Source organism: Rana temporaria, chromosome 7 (genome assembly GCF_905171775.1).
Source record: "Rana temporaria chromosome 7, aRanTem1.1, whole genome shotgun sequence".
In the NCBI taxonomy this organism is placed as follows: Eukaryota; Metazoa; Chordata; class Amphibia; order Anura; family Ranidae; genus Rana; species Rana temporaria.
The window spans coordinates 6,981,387-7,002,304 of record NC_053495.1 but is presented as its reverse complement, the minus strand read 5'-3'; the positions used below and the strand labels follow the sequence as shown (position 1 = coordinate 7,002,304).

General features: G+C 48.8%; 2 protein-coding genes across 2 annotated transcripts in view; one reads left to right on the top strand and one right to left on the bottom strand.

The window, feature by feature from the left end:
- Positions 1-20,918, top strand: part of RNF123 (ring finger protein 123) — an 85,876-nt gene that overhangs the window by 50,623 nt on the left and 14,335 nt on the right.
- Positions 16,182-18,756, bottom strand: AMIGO3 (adhesion molecule with Ig like domain 3). Its single transcript, XM_040358801.1, has one exon. The coding sequence runs from the start codon at positions 18,036-18,038 to the stop codon at positions 16,575-16,577; it is 1,464 nt and encodes a 487-aa protein (XP_040214735.1). The 5' UTR covers positions 18,039-18,756; the 3' UTR covers positions 16,182-16,574.

The window sequence follows — 20,918 nt, the reverse complement described above, 5'->3', positions numbered from 1 at the left end:
CTCTGCATTGCTGACCGACTCTCAGGTGTGTTCTATGTCCTCTGCATTGCTGACCGACTCTCAGGTGTGTTCTATGTCCTCTGTATTGCTGACCGTCTCTCAGGTGTGTTCTATGTCCTCTGCATTGCTGACCGACTCTCAGGTGTGTTCTATGTCCTCTGCATTACTGATCGGCTCTCAGGTGTGTTCTATGTCTTCTGTATTGCTGACCGACTCTCAGGTGTGTTCTATGTCTTCAGCATTGCTGACCGACTCTCAGGTGTGTTCTATGTCCTCTGCATTGCTGACCGACTCTCAGGTGTGTTCTATGTCCTCTGCATTACTGATCGGCTCTCAGGTGTGTTCTATGTCCTCTGCATTGCTGACCGACTCTCAGGTGTGTTCTATGTCTTCTGCATTACTGACCGTCTCTCAGGTGTGTTCTATGTCCTCTGCATTACTGATCGGCTCTCAGGTGTGTTCTATGTCCTCTGCATTACTGACCGACTCTCAGGTGTGTTCTATGTCCTCTGCATTACTGACCGACTCTCAGGTGTGTTCTATGTCCTCTGCATTGCTGACCGACTCTCAGGTGTGTTCTATGTCTTCTGCATTGCTGACCGACTCTCAGGTGTGTTCTATGTCTTCTGCATTGCTGACCGACTCTCAGGTGTGTTCTATGTCTTCTGCATTACTGACCGTCTCTCAGGTGTGTTCTATGTCCTCTGCATTGCTGACCGACTCTCAGGTGTGTTCTATGTCCTCTGCATTGCTGACCGACTCTCAGGTGTGTTCTATGTCCTCTGTATTGCTGACCGTCTCTCAGGTGTGTTCTATGTCCTCTGCATTGCTGACCGACTCTCAGGTGTGTTCTATGTCCTCTGCATTACTGACCGACTCTCAGGTGTGTTCTATGTCTTCTGCATTGCTGACCGACTCTCAGGTGTGTTCTATGTCCTCTGCATTGCTGACCGTCTCTCAGGTGTGTTCTATGTCCTCTGCATTGCTGACCGACTCTCAGGTGTGTTCTATGTCCTCTGCATTACTGACCGACTCTCAGTGTGTTCTATGTCCTCTGCATTGCTGACCGACTCTCAGGTGTGTTCTATGTCTTCTGCATTGCTGACCGACTCTCAGGTGTGTATTCGGTCTCTGCTGCTTTTGCTGACCGACTCTCGGGGGCAAATTCTGTGTCTCCTTCAGTGCTGATCGATTCTCAGGTGTGTGTTCTGTCTCCTCTGCATTGCTGACCGACTCTCAGGTGTTGCTGTGTCCACTGCATTGCTAACTTGACTCCAAGATGTGTGTTTCATGTCTGCTACAGTGCTCACCGACTCTCAGGTTATGCTTCGTGTCTCTGCATTGCTGACCGATTCACAGGTGCGAGTTCTGTGTCTCTTACAGAGCTGGCCGACTCTCAGGTGTGTGTTCTGTATGCTCTGTTTTGCTAACTAAGGCTGGGTTCACACTACCCGCCGCATGCGGCTCGCAGCAGGGGTCCGATGCGTCCCCGTTCACGTTTCAGCCCGAATTTGCAGCGGACCCGCAGTGGAGATGTGTGAACCGTCTCCATAGAGAGCAGGTCAAGATCTCCTGCTATTGGGAATTGCATGAGGGGAAACCCCCCACCCAATATGCGATAGTGTGGACCCAGCCTGACTCTCGGGTGTGAGTTCTGTGTCTCCTACAGTGCTGGACTCTCAGGTGTGCGCTATGTCCACTGCATTGCTAAATAGACTCACAGATGTGTTCCATTTTTGCTACAGCGCTGACCGACTCTCAGGTTATGCTCTGTGTCTCTGCATTGCTGACCGATTCACAGGTGCGAGTTCTGAGTCTCCTACAGAGCTGATCGACTCTCATGAGCGTGTTGTGTCCACTGCATTGCTGAGTGACTCACAGGTATGAGATTTGTGTTCTTTGTCTGCTGCATTGCTGACCGACTGCGACTCCCAGGTGTGAGTTCTGTATCCGCTGCATTGCTGACCGACTCTCAGGTGTGAGTTCTGTATCCGCTGCATTGCTGACCGACTCTCAGGTGTGTCTTCTGTATCCGCTGCATTGCTGACCGACTCTCAGGTGTGTTCTGTATCCTCTGCATTGGTGACCGACTCTCAGGTGTGTTCTGTATCCTCTGCATTGGTGACCGACTCTCAGGTGTGTTGTGTATCCGCTGCATTGCTGACCGACTGCGACTCTCAGGTGTGAGTTCTGTATCCTCTGCATTGCTGACCGACTCTCAGGTGTGTCTTCTGTATCCGCTGCATTGCTGACCGACTCTCAGGTGTGAGTTCTGTATCCGCTACATTGCTGACCGACTCTCAGGTGTGAGTTCTGTATCCGTTGCATGGCTGACCGACGCTCTGGTGTGAGTTTTTTTGTGATCTATATCCACCACATCTGACTGATTCACAGGTGTATTCTGTATTCATTGCATTGCTGGCTTACTCTCAGGTATTAGTTCCGTATTCATTGCATTGCTGGCTTACTCTCAGGTATTGGTTCCGTATTCATTGCATTGCTGGCTTACTCTCGGGTATTAGTTCCGTATTCGCTGCATTGCTGACTGACTCTTGGTTGGGTTCTGTGCCTTTCAATGTCTGCTGCATTGCTGACTGACTCTCCAGAGCTGCATTCAATCCTTGGTGCTCCTTGAATAATATCTCTTGAGGTGGGTGTATGTCGTGTCCTATATGGATAGAATATGCACCATGCAGGAAATGTTCAGGAAAATGTGTTGGTGGAGTGCTGCACCAAAAGTTTGAAGCAATGCGAAGGTTCAAATGCGAATTCAGGAGACCGCAGTGGTTTGCCTGGGGCGTCTCGGAATAGTCTAAAGGGACGTGGAAAGGCTGAGATTGCCACAGCACTAGTATGAATCCATGAGAAGAGGGCAACGCGTTTCAGAGCTCAGAATTCCCCCTTCATCAGCTTCAAATGGAGGCAGCAATTGGGGGCAAAAACCGTAGGGGCAACCTTTTTATCTGGAAGGCAGGATCTGTGAAGTGTGTGACACAGCCAGTACCTCGGGGAAGGTTTGTCCAGCGCCCAGGGCAAGGATTCAGCTGCCCCTTTTGCCCAACCCTTGTCCCAGCAGTGCCCACTCACAGGACATGGTGAATACGTGTCACAGAATTCAAGTGTGGGAATCTTCACAAGGTAATTTTTACAATCTTCAAGATGGGTCAGATGAATAGGAGTAGGCTAGAAATAGATGAAATACAATGTGGAAATGAATATAGGATTTTACATTTTGACCACAGATAGGCTTCAAGCCCTTGTCCATCAACCTATGTCTATGAACGGCGCAGCATACAAGGGGTTAAGACAAACTCATGACTGCTGTTTTGCTTTTGATTTTTAAAGGGCTTTATGGGGATCCTGAAGGTGTAAACCCACCAGCCCCTTTGCGGAGCCCACGGTTGGGGCCGGCCCTGCCATGGGTCCATTGGACCCAGGCATCACTTTGGGAGGGGAAGCAAATTAAAACCACGGCCACCTCTCCTTCTATTTACCCAGCAAATTGACAGCCCAAGTTTTTTTTTCCAGCTGTTTTGCGTGTCATGATGACAACTGGTCGCCCCCCCCCCCCCCCTGGGAAACTCCACCTGCCCCGAATTCTACTTTAGCAAGCCCCTATACTGCCCTAGTCTCTCCATATACTGCCCTAGTCTCTCCATATACTGCCCTAGTCTCTCCATATACTACCCTAGCGTGTCTATATACTACCCTAGTCTCTCTACAACACTAGCCTGTCCATATACTACTACCCTGGCCTGTCCATATACTACTACCCTGGCCTGTCCATATACTACTACCCTGGCCTGTCCATATACTACTAACCTGGCCTGTCCATATACTACTACCCTAGCCTCTCCATATACTACTACCCTGGCCTGTCCATATACTACTACCCTGGCCTGTCCATATACTACTACCCTGGCCTGTCCATATACTACTACCCTAGCCTCTCCATATACTACTAACCTGGCCTGTCCATATACTACTGCCCTGGCCTATCCATATACTACTACCCTGGCCTGTCCATATACTACTACCCTGGCCTATCCATATACTACTACCCTGGCCTGTCCATATACTACTGCCCTGGCCTGTCCATATACTATTGCCCTAGCCTGTCCATATACTATTGCCCTAGCCTGTCCATATACTATTGCCCTAGCCTGTCCATATACTATTGCCCTAGCCTGTCCATATACTATTGCCCTAGCCTGTCCATATACTATTGCCCTAGCCTGTCCATATACTATTGCCCTAGCCTGTCCATATACTATTGCCCTAGCCTGTCCATATACTATTGCCCTAGCCTGTCCATATACTATTGCCCTAGCCTGTCCATATACTACTGCCCTGGCCTGTCCATATACTACTGCCCTAGCCTGTCCATATACTACTGCCCTAGCCTGCCCAAATATACTGCCCTAGCCTGTCTATATACTGCCCTAGCCTGCCCAAATATACTACTGCCCTAGCCTGTCTATATACTGCCCCAGCCCGCCCCTTGGAATTGAGCATAATGGTATGTCAAATAATTTTGCATTAATAGTCAAGGTGCTATTGCCTATAAATCTGACTTCCTGATCAATTTAATTTTAATTATGAAATAAAATATTGGATGTGAGGGTCTTTTGGTGGGCCTTTTTTTTGGGGGGGTGCAGCATTTTATTCTTGGACCCAGGCAGCACAATGTCCTGGGCCAGCCCTGCCCACGATGGTTCCGGCCTCTCCCATTACTCTGAAAAGTGTAATGGCGTGAGAGCAGGAGGAGGAGTTTGGGAAATTTCCCCCCCCCCTGCGAACAGGCCCGGATTTACTTCCCTTTGCCGCCCCAAGGCCAGGTCCTTCAATACCGCCCCCGCCTGCGCAGTACAGGGGGGACATTATCCGCAGGACACAGAAGCGGGGGGTGTTGCTGCCGAAAATCGCATAGAGAACTGGGGGGGGGGGGGTGTTCACCTCCTCTTCCCTCAGTTTTCTCTCCTCTCACCATCCGTAACATGACAGGGGGATTTCCCGAAGTGAAAGTGTCCTCCCGCCACAGTGCCGCCCCTGCACATACTGCCGCCCGAGGCCTGGCCTTCTTGGCCCTGCCTGCAAATAATTAACTCGGGGGCCACATGTATTCCGTCACTTCCCGGATCACAGCTGTGTGTTTTTTAGGGCCCAATTTTCCATTTGATGTGAAATACAGAGAGAGCCCCCCTTCATATATAAGGAAGTCGGACCTGGACACAAAATTAAAGTTGAGGGAATCCTCTTCTCAGGGTAACGCAAGTGGGGGGGGTCCCGGACCGGCTGTGGCCACCTTCCAACTCCCAGCATCCTTTGTGCCTGGCAGAGCATGCTGGGGGTTTTGCGCCCGGAGCGGGCAGGTGTGTATTGTTAGTGGGCGCCGAGGGCCGGGGTGGTTATGTGGGGGGGGGGGGGGGGGGGGGGGGGGGGGGGGGGGGGGGGGGGGGGGAGGGGGGGGGGCGGAAGGTGTGGAATTAGAGGAGAGGGGAGGATGACCCCTGGGGACTCAGCCTTAATGCAGGAAAACACTTTAGCACTTAGACGCTGGACCGCAACACGCTGACGTGTGAGAATTGTGCTGATCTGTTATTGCGGACGAGGTGGCGGCTCTTCCCAAACAAACAAGCCTCTTACGGCCTGGAACAAATACCGGTATTCCCCCCCCCCTCCCCCCCGCGCCACGTGCTTTACTTGCTTTTCACTTCCCCCACCATTGAAGTGAAAGCATCTTCTGATTTTTAAATACATGGGCCCAGATTCAAGAAGCAATTGCGCCTGTGTAACCATAGGTTACGCAGCGCAATTGCTTACTTGCTCCGGCGTTACGAATGCTCCTGATTCAGGAACATCGTAACGCCGACTGCAGCCTAAAATCTGCGTGGCATAAGGCTCAGTGTATAGTATGCAAATTGCATACTAACGCCGATTTCACAATGTTGCGCGAGCCCTGCGTACGCAAGTTACGTCGCTTCCGTACGGCGTGTTTAGCGTAAGGCTGCCCCTTCTAATAGTAGGGGCAGCCAATGCTAAAGTATACCCGTCGTTCCCCCGCGTCGCGAAATTTGAATTTCACGTCGTTTGCGTAAGTGATTCGTGAATGGCGCTGGACGCCGTTCACTTGGAAGCAAATGACGTCCTTGCGACGTCATTTGCCGCAATGCACGTCGGGAAAGTTTCCCGACGGAGCACACGCTCTACGCTCGGCGCGGGAGCGCGCCTAATTTAAATGATTCCCGCCCCCCTACGGGATCATTTACATTAGCGCCCTTACGCAGGGCAAGTTTACACAGCGCACACGCAATTTACGGAGCTACTGCTCCGTGAATCGCGGGTATCGCAGTAAATTTGCGGGGGGCGCAGGGCAAAAACGTTGCCCTGCGCCTCCGCAAGAAAGGGGCAAATCTACCTGAATCCGGACCATTAAAAATAAAACTGCACACTCCTCAAAAATATAACGCCAGCGAATAAAATGGTGTAAGGCAACACAAAAGATCCCCTATTACCCCCCCAATGTAATGCACATATGGCAAAGAGGGTGGGGCATCAATGCCCACACGCTGCACTTATGCATCCACAGGCGGCAGAGCTTTCTGTGCTGAGAGCGTGCTCCCAGAACACTGACCGAGCTGTCAGAGGCGGGATCAGAAGCTGTCAGGACCGCCTCCCCCCGTCATGTGACCGTTGTGACAGCCGAACAACAGTGGTCCCATGATTGTCCGACGGTCCTTCCCACCCCACTGAGCGTAAAAAAGACCCCGTTAGAGGGACTATGTGGGAGCGGGGGGTTAAAGGAAGCACTAAACAGGGAAATATAAAAACTAGAAACAATGTATCAAAGTTTCATCATTTAGTAGTGCAAATTGCAAAAATATGAATGATTAATGTAACGGTAAAAGCTTGGTCCACCGCAAACCCACTCCCCTCCAGTGCCGCCACCTAGAGGAAGCAACTCGCCCCAATACCGAGGAAGGTCATAATGTGCTCATTAGGGGCCGTGGTGCAAGATTTCCATCAGCAGTAAAGCAAGTAAAGGCTTTTAAATCGTTTAAAGTGGTTGTAAACCTCGGACATAAGATATGAACAAAGCATATGCCTCTATAGTGTGTACTTGTCTCAGTCCAGAGCACCAAGTGTCATTTCTGTCTGCTGCCTCCTTCCTCCACTATCAGCATTAATCCGTTATGACGAGTTTTCCTGACACCAAGAGAAAAAAGGTGACGGGGGAGGGATCTCCAGCAGATTGACAGCCTCGGCTCTGTTCCTGTGAGCTGTGTGAATGGGTTGGGGGTCCCTGTCTCTTTTCGTCTCTTTTCCTCTCCCCTACCCCTCTCCTCTCCCCTACCCCTCTCCTCTCCCCTATCCCTCTCCTCTCCCCTATCCCTCCCCTCTCCTCTCCCCTATCCCTCTCTTCTCCCCTATCCCTCTCTTCTCCCCTATCCCTCTCTTCTCCCCTATCCCTCTCTTCTCCCCTATCCCTCTCTTCTCCCCTACCCCTCTCTTCTCCCCTACCCCTCTCTTCTCCCCTACCCCTCTCTTCTCCCCTACCCCTCTCTTCTCCCCTACCCCTCTCTTCTCCCCTATCCCTCTCCTCCCTTCTCCCCTACCCCTCCCTTCTCCCCTACCCCTCTCCTCTCTTCTCCCCTATCCCTCTCTTCTCCCCTATCCCTCTCTTCTCCCCTCTCTTCTCCCCTATCCCTCTCTTCTCCCCTACCCCTCTCTTCTCCCCTACCCCTCTCTTCTCCCCTACCCCTCTCCTCTCTTCTCCCCTACCCCTCTCCTCTCTTCTCCCCTATCCCTCTCCTCTCTTCTCCCCTATCCCTCTCCTCTCTTCTCCCCTCTCCTCTCTTCTCCCCTCTCCTCTCCCCTATCCCTCTCCTCTCTTCTCCACTTTCCCTCTCTTCTCCCCTATCCTTCTCTTCTCCCCTACCCCTCTCTTCTCTTCTCCCCTACCCCTCTCTTCTCCCCTACCCCTCTCTTCTCTTCTCCCCTACCCCTCTCTTCTCTTCTCCCCTATCCCTCTCTTCTCTTCTCCCCTCCCCCTCCCCGGGGGGTAATAATACCCCCAATCCTCCTAGTTACTGTTCACATTTCTACCTCCACTGAGGCAACCTCATGGCTGCCAAGTACCGGGGAACTACAAGTCCCAGCATCGCCTGTCAGCTACCCCCCCCCCTTCCTCATCAGCATAATGATATTTTTAAATACAACCTTTTTATATTTTCATTACATACCTTGTTGCTAACCAAGTGATGTCATCACCGGGTCTCTGTGCTTTTTTATGCAATGCAAACAGTTCATGGCTGATGGGAGGAGCCTGTACACCAACTGCGCAAGACCAGAGCGAGGATTTCATTATTTTTGTTTTTTTATTTGTTGTTTTTTTTTTTTTTTTTTGCTATATTCACAGTGACCTATCAATTTGTTGCACCTTTTATCTACAGAATCATAATGAACAGTATTTGATGACTAGGCATAATTCATCCCCCATCCTCCGAGTACAAATCCACTCCCCTGCTGAAACACCCCCCCCCCCCCCCCCTGCTGGCACAAATCTTTGCCCCCCCCCCCAGCTCAAATCCTCTCTTCCTATGTGACCCTAGCACAAATCCCCCCCCCCCCCCCCCAACAAAAAAAAAAATTTCCCCTCCTAGCACAAATTCTCTACTGCACAAATCCCCTCCCCCCCCAGCTCAAATTCTCTCTCTCCCTATAGGACCCTAGCACAAATTCCCCCCCCCCCCCCCCCAAAAAAAAAATTAATACTTTCCCCTCCTAGCACAAATTCTCTACTGCTCAAGTCCTCACTCTCCCAATAGGACCCTAGCACAAATTGCCCCCCCCCCCCCAAAGAAAAATAAGGAAAATAATTGCCCCTCCTAGCAAAACCTCCCCCCCCCCCCCCAGCTCAAATGCTCTCTCACCTTTGGGATGAATTAGAGTGGAGACTGAGAGCCAGACCTTCTCATCCAACATCAGCGCCTGACCTCACAAATGCTCTTCTGGAAGAATGGTCAAACATTCCCATAGACACCCTCCTAAACCTTGTGGACGGCCTTCCCAGAGGAGTTGAAGGTGTTATAGCTGCAAAGGGCGGGGCCAACTCAATATTGAACCCTCCGGACTAAGAGTGGGAGGCCATTAAAGTTCATGTCCGTGTAAAGGCAGGCGTCCCAATACTTTTGACGGTATAGTGTATGTAAGGACCAGGCTGTCCTCCATTCTGTAAATAGTTACCTGTTGATCCTGCCAGGAAAACCATTGCATAGGCACAGGTTTGATAAGGTGACCGTTTCCTTCCCAAGTGAAATCGCAGCAGCGTTGTCACCCTTGCTGCGACAGCGGGCCTATCGGTGAGCAGCCGTGTCTAGCTCCGCCCACAGCCCTTTTCAAATGACAGCCCATGGTACCATGTGTCGGAGCTTAGGGAAATGATGTCAAGGCCCTGCTCGGCCCTCCCGTCACTGTCTAGCAGAGTGCGGGCGAGAGACGAAACTTCCCAGGGGCATGGACCAATTAAAAAAAAAGAGCTAATTTACAATTCTGTAAAACAGGCCTCGATAAAATCCGGGCGCCCGGTCGCAATTGCGACAAGAAATTGTGACCTGGCGCCTGGGGAAGCTTAGGGCTGCAGAAAGCTGCGCCCTCAATTACCGGCCGGCGTGGGGCGCGATCGCGACGGGCCTGCCGGTAATTGAGGCCGCGTCTTTGCGACCTTCACAGAAGGAAGTTAAGGCCGCAAAGCCGCAGCCTCAATTACCGGCCGGCGTGGGGCACGATCGCGACGGGCCTGCCGGTAATTGAGGCCGCGTTTTTGCGGCCTTCACAGAAAGAAGCTGAGGCCTGCAAAAGGCCGCAAAGCCGCGGCCTTCACAGAAATAAGCTGAGGCCTGCAGAAGGCCGCAAAGCCTCGGCCTCAATTATCGGCCGGCGCGGGCCGGCCGGTAATTGAGGCCGCGTTTTTGCGGCCTTCACAGAAAGAAGCTGAGGCCTGCAGAAGGCCGCAAAGCCACAGCCTCAATTTCCGGCCGGCGCGGGACAGCCAGTAATTGAGGCTGCAGCTTTGCGGCCTTCACAGAAGGAAGCTGAGGCCTGCAGAAGGAATCTAGGAGTGGCCATCTTGTGGTGGCCGTTGGCATTACAGGTTACATTACATTACAAGTGGCAAAAAAACAGCAGTTCTAATGTGTTTTTTCCCTCTAATTAGAACCCCCAAACATATTATATATATATATATATTTTTTTTTTTTATTCTAACACCCTAGAGAATAAAATGGCGATCGTTGCAATACTTTCTGTCACACCGTATTTGCGCAGCGGTCTTACAAGCGCACTTTTTTGGGGGGGAAAATACTCTTATTTTTTTAAATAAAAAAAAAACACGACAGTAAAGTCAGCCCAATTTTTTTTTTTTATATTGTAAAAGATAATGTTACGCCGAGTAAATTGATACCCAACACGTCGCGCTTCAAAATTTGCGCCCGCTCGCGGAATGGCGACAAACTTTTACCCTTTAAAATCTCCCATAGGCGACGTTTAAAAAAAATTCTACAGGTTGCCTGTTTTGAGTTGCAGAGGAGGTCTAGGGCTGGAATTATTGCTCTCGCTCTACCGATCGCGGCGATACTTCACATGTGTGGTTTTAATACCATTTACATATGCGGGCGCTGCTCACGTATGCGTTCGCTTCTGCGGGAGAGTTTGGCACGCCCCCCCCCCCCCCCAGTGTGCTGCTGTGCAGAGCATGATGAGGTTTAATACAAAGACACAATTAGGTACTTATACTAGCGGTACGTAGAAATACATTTTTTTAATTATTTCCATTCAATACACAAATGCATCACATTTTTGTTTATCTGGAATTTACCTTTTCAAGGGGGTCCCCCCCCCCTCCTCCCCCCTAACCAATTTCGGGACACCTTTTGTCTTTTTTTATACTGGCGTCCCTGTAAAAACTGTCCGTGTTAAATTTGAATTTCAATGCATTGTGAGGAAAAAAAAATTGTGGTGGTTGTGGACAGAATCCATTCACATATAATGGAGCTCATGGAGAGACTCAGGAGTAGACATGCCGGAGTTCCCCTGTAGGGGGAGCTGCATGTGAGGTGGTAGTTCCTTTAAGCTAGTGCATTGTTGGTTCACTTTCCTTTGAATTTCTCACTTCCTGTTCCTCCTCCATAAGCTTGCCCCCCATCATCCGAGCCGTTCTGGCTGGGGGTTAGTCGGCATGCTCGCCCCCCTCCCTTGGGACTACATCCCTGCGGGGAAACGCCCCCCATCATCCGAGCCGTTCTGGCTTGGGGGTTAGTCGGCGTGCTCGCCCCTCTCCCTTGGGACTACATCCTTGCAGGAAAAACGCCCCCATCATCCGACCTGTTCTGACTTGGGGGTTAGTCAGCGTGCTCGTCCCTCCCTTGGGACTACATCCCTATGGGGAGACGCTCATAGCGTCTCCCCGCAGGGATGTAGTCCCAGGGGAGGGGGGCGAGCACGCTCACAGCGTCTCCCCGCAGGGATGTAGTTCCGAGGGAGGGGGCGAGCACGCTCACAGCGTCTCCCCGCAGGGATGTAGTTCCGAGGGAGGGGGCGAGCACGCTCACAGCGTCTCCCCGCAGGGATGTAGCCCAGAGGGAGGGGGCGAGCACGCTCACAGCGTCTCCCCGCAGGGATGTAGTCCCAAGAAAGGGTCGAGCACGCTCACTGCGTCTCCCCGCAGGGATGTAGTTCCGAGGGAGGGGGCAAGCACGCTCACTGCGTCTCCCCGCAGGGATGTAGTTCCGAGGGAGGGGGCGAGCACGCTCACAGCGTCTCCCCGCAGGGATGTAGTCCCGAGGGAGGGGGCGAGCACGCTCACAGCGTCTCCCCGCAGGGATGTAGTTCCGAGGGAGGGGGCGAGCACGCTCACAGCGTCTCCCCGCAGGGATGTAGTCCCAAGGGAGGGGGCGAGCACGCTCACAGCGTCTCCCCGCAGGGATGTAGTCCCGAGGGAGCGGGCGAGCACGCTCACATCGTCTCCCCGCAGGGATGTAATTCCGAGGGAGGGGGCAAGCACGCTCACTGCGTCTCCCCGCAGGGATGTAGTTCCGAGGGAGGGGGCGAGCACGCTCACAGCGTCTCCCCGCAGGGATGTAGTCCCAAGGGAGGGGGCGAGCACGCTCACAGCGTCTCCCCGCAGGGATGTAGTTCCGAGGGAGGGGGCGAGCACGCTCACAGCGTCTCCCCGCAGGGATGTAGTTCCGAGGGAGGGGGCGAGCACGCTCACAGCGTCTCCCCGCAGGGATGTAGCCCAGAGGGAGGGGGCGAGCACGCTCACAGCGTCTCCCCGCAGGGATGTAGTCCCAAGAAAGGGTCGAGCACGCTCACTGCGTCTCCCCGCAGGGATGTAGTTCCGAGGGAGGGGGCACGCACGCTCACTGCGTCTCCCCGCAGGGATGTAGTTCCGAGGGAGGGGGCGAGCACGCTCACAGCGTCTCCCCGCAGGGATGTAGTCCCAAGGGAGGGGGCGAGCACGCTCACAGCGTCTCCCCGCAGGGATGTAGTTCCAAAGGGGGGGGGCGAGCACGCTCACAGCGTCTCCCCGCAGGGATGTAGTCCCAAGGGAGGGGGCGAGCACGCTCACAGCGTCTCCCCGCAGGGATGTAGTCCCGAGGGAGGGGGCAAGCACGCTCACATCGTCTCCCCGCAGGGATGTAATTCCGAGGGAGGGGGCAAGCACGCTCACAGCGTCTCCCCGCAGGGATGTAGCACGCTGACTAACCCCCAGCCAGAACGGCTCGGATGATGGGGGCAAGCTTACTAAGGAGGAACAGGAAGTGAACAATTCAGACAAAGGAAAAAAAAAAACATTTGGAAGGGAAATCGAAGGAAAAAGTAAGTGAACCCACAATGCACTAGCTTAAAGGAACCGATTTAGAAAATAAAAAGCCTTTACATCCCCTTTGATGAGTTGGGTAAGAGGCTTTTGTATTGACTACCGAGGAGTAGATATTCCGGAGTTCCCCTGTAGGGGGCGCTACATGTGAGGTGACAGATCCAAGTCCTGGTGAAAATGGTGGGAAAAGTTCCCTTCCACGTTAATGAGTTGGGTGAAAGGCGTTTTGTATTGATGTCAACACAATCCAGTAATAGCGGCTGCTGTTGTCACCCTGTCTCTGGTCCTCGGAATATTCGGATCCTGATCTGACCTATGTAGAGGTCAGGAATGCCGCGGCGGCGGGGAATCTCCTACGGGAAATGCAGATGGTGGAAATGTTGTATTGGACTGGGAAGGGTTGTGTTGCTGTAATTCTATCTCTGCTAGAGATTTTTTCGCATAGCGCACTGCGGCCCGCGTCCTCCATACCCAACAAGAGCTTCAGTTTTTCCAATAACCGTTCCTGAAATGTGAGATTTCCTTCGCAGGAAATGTTTTGTGCTTTCGTTAATGTCATTTTTATTTGACCCTATAAAGCTTGTCCGTTCTTGGAGAGTCTTTTTTTTTTTTTTTTTTTTCTTCTTTTTCTTCTTTTTCTTCTTTTTCTTCTTTTTCTTCTTTTTCTTCTTCTTCTTCTTCACTGCTAGATCCAATCATTGGAGATTAAATAGAAAGAGCGCTGACATTGCCTCATCCCGTGATAAGTTAGGAATGCAAAAAAAAGGAGGGGGAACCCAAAGGGTGACCCCCAGCTTAACAGAGAAACGCGTTGATGCCCTTGGGCGCATATCGTAAACTTTTGTAGTTCTATGTTTAATGAAACATCAACACATACATGGTATACAAAGGGGACAGACAAAAATTGATATAAAAAAAAAAAAAAGTTTAGGATTGAAGCTCAAGTGTATAAACGCGTTTTGCTGTTAAGCTTCATCAGGACGCATTCGGGTTTTGCAAGAACAGAAACGGCAGGTCTCACTATCTAAAAGCAAAAATAATAAATAATAAAAAAAAATATATATATATGTGTGTGTGTGTATATGTGTATGTATATATATATATATGTATAAGTATTAAAACGGCACGGCAGTATATATATATATATATATATATATATATATATATATATAAAAAATATAAAACTATATATATATATATAAGGGCTGTGCGTTAAACGCGATATTAACGGCGTTAACGCAAACCCATGTTAACGCCGTCAATATTTTTGTCGCACGATTAACGCAGGAGCCCTCGGAGTGGACATGCAGAGTGTGCAGCGGCGCGGCGCGGCTTACCTTTTCGCTGGATTCAGACAAGTTACTCACCTTGTCCCTGGATCCAGCGGGTCCTCCTTGCTTGGCGGGTCCTCCTTGCTTGGCGGGTCCTCCTTGCTTGGCGGGTCCTCCTCGCTCGATTCACAGTGCCTGTGTGCTGCCGAGCTCCGTTCCCTGCGACGTTACGACGCACGGGAGCGGAGAACGGCGCCAAATTAAAAAAAGTAAACAAACACAATACACACAGTATACTGTAATCTTATAGATTACAGTACTGTATGTAAAAAATACACCCCCCCCTTGTCCCTAGTGGTCTGCCCAGTGCCCTACATGTACTTTTATAAAATAAAAACTATTCTTTCTGCCTGAAAAACTGTAGATTGTCCAAAAGTGTCCCTTTATGTAAAAATGGTTTTAGATCAGCTAGAAAACAGCGATAATAAATTATAATCACTTGCAGAATTGTGCGATATTTGTGGGGAAATTCGTCATAAATTAGAGCGATTAATCGTGAGTTAACTATGACATTAATGCGATTAATCGCGATTAAACATTTTAATCGTTTGACAGCACTAATATATATATATAATTTATTTTGTTATATTTTTTTTTTATATTTTTATGTATATATTTTTATATGTGCATGTGTGTGTGTGTGTGTATATATATATAATAACAAAGCAAATATATTCAAAATTTTAGTAAGTGGTGGTGGTATAGAAGGGTGACAATGTCAAGGAAACGGCACCAACATCCCTATGAAAATATGTAGACGGAAGTTTTTTTCAAGGGATTTTTAAGGGTGCAAAAGATGGTAAATTCAATACTTCATGGATATAAAAATAACTGAAGTTTTTTTTTTTTTTACTGCAGACAAGACATAGTTAAAAAATATATTATTGGCTACAAATTGTGTGTATAGGTACAGTTAAACATCTAGAGTTCAAAACAGATAGAAAGTTTCACTCAACAATAGCATTGGAGTGATTGTCCCGACAGGTTTCGCCACTTGGGGCTTCCTCAGGGGACGGTTATAGAGACACTCAGATGTAAACTGCATAGAACAAAGCAGAGTTAAAAACATATTCATTACTGCCGTGCCGTTTTAATACTTGTGTATGATGTACCGTACTTCATGTTTTCACACTCTGTACGTTTTGTGAGCAATAAAAACCCTTTTGGAAAAAAAACAAAAACATTATATATATATTATACATTTTAATAAAAAAAAATTCTAAATATATTATTTTTGCTTTTAGATAGTGAGACCTGCTGTTTCTGTTTTTGCGAAACCCAAATGCGTCCTGATAAAGCTTAACAGCGAAACACGTTGATGCACTTGGGCTCATATCATAAACTTTGTAGTTCTATGTTTGTTTTTTTAATATAAATTGTTGTCCTGTTTTTGTCTGCCCCTTTTTTATACCATGTATGTGTTTATGTTTCATTAAAGTGGATGTAAAGCCACTCTCATCCTTTCTAAACTACTGCCATAGTGCTGATCTATAAGGATATAGACGCCTCCTGCATGTATCCTTACCTGTCAAATGTCTCCCCTCCTCTGTCTGTTATAAGAACTGAAAAACTGCAGATTCTGTGGGTGGATCTGTTGTCTGGAGCTCAGTGGGTGGAGTCGTGGTGTCAGTAGACTCCCTGCCCACCTGCTACACTCCCCTTGTCAACATGCATTTTTTCCTGTGTATTTCTTTCACTAAATTCTGCTATGATCACTAACATCCAGTCAAAATCCAGAAAAGTAACCACATGACTTCAGAAAAGGAGTGGGGGTTGGGAATTGAAAAATAATGCCCGTCTCCAGGCTAGTGCATGAGATATGTAAATAACCTGTCACTCACAGCAAGGGGGGCGGAACGGACTAAGGTTTTTCTCTGTAAGTCCGTTTTATGTCACTGAACAATAAAAGAGGATTGCTCAGAGCTGGATTAACTCCTGTGTGGCAAGACTGGGCACAGATGATAGGAAATCTTATACTGTACACTGTGACATAAAAAATAATAATTTTCGGGTTTACATCCATTTTCATACTTTTATTGTTTACTGTGCCATTAAAGTCACCTTTTGGGTTCCCCCCTCTTTTTTTTTTGTATTCCAATTATTGGAGAGTCACACATTTTTCAAACAAAGCTTTGGGAAGATTGGGGGGAATCTGAAAAATACGCTATAAGGACCTGGTGTACAAGCAAATATTAGTTTGAGGCTTTCCATGCCCTCACCCCCAGGCAAATTACACCACCACTGTAGATGCCAGGCCTAAATGCTGGCACACCTGACATGCAATACTTCCTTTTAAATGCCACTGGCAAAGTGCGAGACCAGCTCTTCCGGGAAAAGGATAACCCACCATGCAATTGTTTTTTTTACGTCTGAACAATTGGATAATCTGAAAAGACCGAACTTTCAGAATCCCTCCTCAGCTGTAGAATCTTTGGGTGCTTCTCCACGCGCCCTTCTTTTATCGGTTCCAGGAAGACCACGTGCCGGCTGGCTCCGGCTTTGCGGCTGTTGGACCCGTCGGTGGCTGGAGGGGTCCCGCAAAGGATGGAGGACTGAGCGCTGCCCTCCTGCGGAGGACTCGGCGTCTGCGGTGGCTTTGAGCAGCAACGGAAGCAACGGCAAGGAGTCATGTAGAGGTAAATGAAAACCAAGACCAGGCTGACCACGCAACCCAACAGGGTGGTGAGACCGGTGTTGAACGACTCTTCGGGCTTGGGAAAATGCACAGTGACGTTAACCTCGTGGGTAGCGTTATAACTAAGCCGCCTGTTAACCGCAATACACAGGTAGACTCCTGAATTCCACGGCTGAGCCCTGTGAATTTCTAAAGTGCCGTTGGGATGTATCTTGAAGCTTTGGTTACTGTTCCCCGGCGGAAAGATGAAGTCGTAGGCTGGCGAAATCCATAAGAAGGTCGTGTTTTCCTGCGGCAAACTGGTGTTACAAGTCACCATGAGTCGTTTCCCGACAAGAACTTTGAGCCCCAGGTCAGGAATGTGTTGCCCTAGTCCAAAGGAGCAATTATCAAACCCGCTCTGAGATTGCAGGATCCGAACGACCGCTCGCCGCTTTCCCATATAAAGACAGGTGTGTTCCCGGGAGAATTCCAGTACAGAAGAGAAGCCCCGGTGCTCCCAGTGGCTGAGCAGCATGAACAGGGCACAGTTACAAGTGAGCGGGTTATTGTGCAAGTACAGCCCATTCTTGATGAAGGCGGGAAGCGAGGAAACCTCCTCCACCGGCAACTCAGAGAACTTGTTGGCGGACAGATCTAGGGTACGGAGATGGGGGTTCGTCAGATTCTGCATGGAACTGAATGCAAAGCTGGTCAGGTTATTCCAGCTCAAGTAGATTTTCCGGATGTTGCCCAGGCGGGTGAAGGCCGTCTCGTCAACGTAGGTGATAAAGTTGTTGTATAGAAGAAGTTCCTCCAGTCTGAAGAGCGCCTGGAAAATTTCCACCAGGACGGTCTGAAGACGATTCGAAGACAGGTCAAGGTGCCTCAGCTCGGTGGCGTTGCGAAAGGCGCCGGCGGACAGAGATTTTAACCGATTGTGGCTAAGCCTCAGCATGTGCAGATGAGGGAGGTTGGCCAGCCAGTCGTCCCGAAGAGAGGCGATGGAGTTGTGGCTCAGGTCCATACTGGCAAATGTGGCTGGCAGGTTTTCCGGTACGTTTGTCAGGCTAATTTTCGTACAGCTTAGGAGGTCGGAGGCACAGATGCATTTGGACGGGCATCCGGAAGCGAACGATGATGATAAAGTGTCCATCGCCAGGAAGACCACCAAGCATCGTATCCATTCCCCCCAGCGGTGGCCAGTTCTCATGGTGTCTAATCAATCTCCTCGCCTCCCTCCGCTCAACAGATTCTAATTCCGTCTCGGTGAGCAGATGTGGACCATCGGTCTGCTAATCATTGCTAAAACACGACTCTAATGTTCCGGAATGATATTGGCAAGATGGTAGAAATAAATTGGGTAGATGGTACCTGGGACCAAGCAGGACGGGTGATCAGATGAAGAATTTATAAAGCTGCCAACATCTTCCTCCTTTTCTCTCTCTCGGAGAACATGAACTTCTCAGACAAGGACAACGACTTGGGCACACAACGTCATCGTCTTCCCGATCAATACCTTGTGGTGAGTGGTGGCCTCTTCTTTTTACGCGGAGAATAGAAGCGTCCTTATCTGTTCCGATGGAGGCTGCCGGTGAAATAGACTTTTTTGTAGAGAGTTGAATCAATGCCGGAGTCCTCTTACAGTTGCCGATTGAAGCTGTCTGTACTGGAAGCACTTCTGACTCTTCCTCCCCTCCCTCCCCTGATGTCTCATTGTCTCCTCCGTCATTGGCTGTAATAGTCTTTGCTTCGTCCCTCCCTGAATAATATTCTCAATGGCTCTCTAGCTACTTCGTGAAAATGCTTGGAGGGGGCAGAGATCCCAATCCTACGAAAAAAATGACAGTGTGGGAAAAAAAACCATCAGAGAGGTCCACTGAAGCAGATGTGGAGCCCCTGGGGGGGTCAGGCAATGGCCGCCTTAATAGTATTAGAGAAAGAGCTGACCTGTGATAATGGGAGCGATCACCACGTAATGGACGCGTCTACTTCCCACCAATTAGTAGCTGCACTTGTGTGTATTGGAAGTAATGGGAATGACATTACAGATGAAACTTTTTTTTTATTGCTACCATTACATTTGTAATAAAGGAATATTAGTCTGGGCTGGTTGTGCAAAGATTTTAGGGCTCCCTGTCCAATCACTTTTCTTAAACAATCGTCCTACCTCTGCTAATACGTGTCTGGAGAACGGTGGGAAAAAATCTCGGAGGGGACTTCTGATTTTTTTTTTTTTAATTTTGTTTTCAAAGAGAGATTTTGTGGAAGGTGAAAGGCTTAACCACTTAAGACCCGGACCAAAATGCAGCTAAAGGACCCGGCCAGGTTTTTGCGATTCGGCACTGCGTCGTTTTAACTGACAATTGCGCGGTCGTGCGACGTGGCTCCCAAACAAAATTGGCGCCCCCACAAATAGAGCTTTCTTTTGGTGGTATTTGATCACCTCTGCTGTTTTTATTTTTTTTGCGCTATAAACAAAAATAGAGCGTCAATTTTGAAAAAAAATCAATATTTTTTACTATAATAAATATCCGCCAAAAATATATAAAAAAAACATTTTTTTCCTCAGTTTAGGCCGATACGTATTCTTCTACCTATTTTTGGTAAAGAAAATCGCAATAAGCGTTTATCGGTTGGTTTGCGCAAAATTTATAGTGTTTACAAAATAGGGGATAGTTTTATTGCATTTTTATTATTTTTTCTTTTTTTTTTTACTACTAATGGCGGCGATCAACGATTTTTTTCGTGACTGCGACATTATGGCGGACACTTCGGACAATTTTGACACATTTTTGGGACCATTGTAATTTTTCACAGCAAAAAATGCATTGTTTACTGTGAAAATTACAAATGCAGTTTGGGAGTTAACCACAAGGGGGGCGCTGAAGGGGTTATGTGTGACCTGAAGTGTGTTTACAACTGTAGGGGGTGTGGCTGTAGGTGGGACGTCATCGATTGTGTCCCCCTATAAAAGGGAACACATGATTGATGACGCCGCCACAGTGAAGAACGGGGAAGCTGGGTTTACACACGTCTCTCCCCGTTCTTCAGCTCCGGGGACCGATCGCGGGACTCCAGAGGCGATCAGGTACCCACGGCTGGGTACTAGCACAGCACGTACGTGTATGTGCCCAGCCGTGTCATTCTGCCGACGTAAATGTGCAGGAGGCGGTCCTTAAGTAGTTAAAGTGATACTAAACACGCTGTTAAATTTACATTTACCCTTCTATTTCTGTATATGGATGATACGGATGGATGGATGGATGATGGCACTAATGTTAATAATACAAAATGAATAAAATGTAAATACCTTTTTTCAAAATTGATATACAGCTGTCACATGATCCAGCTCTCTCCACGCCCATCTGCAGGGAAACATAAGCAGGAGGAGCTCCTAGTCCTCTGCTGCTGGTCACATGTTAATAAAAAATAAAATAAAAACAGCCTTTGAAATACAGAGTAAAAATAAAAAAATGATATCAATATGTTTTAACCACTTCAATACCGGGCTTTTATACCCACCGGGCCTATTCTGGCACTTCTCTCCTACATGTACAAATCATCATTCTTTTGCTAGGAAATTACTCAGAAACCCCCAAACATTATATATATATATATATATATATATATATATATATATTAGCAGACACCCTAGGGAATAAAACGACGGTCATTGCAACGTTTTATCTTGTACGGTATTTGCGCAGTCATTTTTTAAACGTCTTTTTTTTGGGGGGAAAAAAATAGTTTCATGAATTAAAAGAATAACGAAACAGTAAAGTTAGCAAAATTTTTTTGTAAAATATGAAAGATGATGTTACACCGAGTAAATAGATACCGAACATGTCACGCTTTAAAATTGCGCACACTCATGGAATGGCGCCAAAACTTCGGTACTTAAAAATCTCCATAGGCGACGCTTTGTAAAACTAAACTGGTAACCTGTAAAAAAAATTCAGAGGTCTAGTGCTAAAATTGACGATCTGGTCGCCAGTCATCTCTATGCTTCCTGCCTGCGCCGGACGATTCTTTCTCCGGCCCCCCGATGGCACGGGAGACCCTGGAGAAGCACCGGATGGCAGCGGGAGGG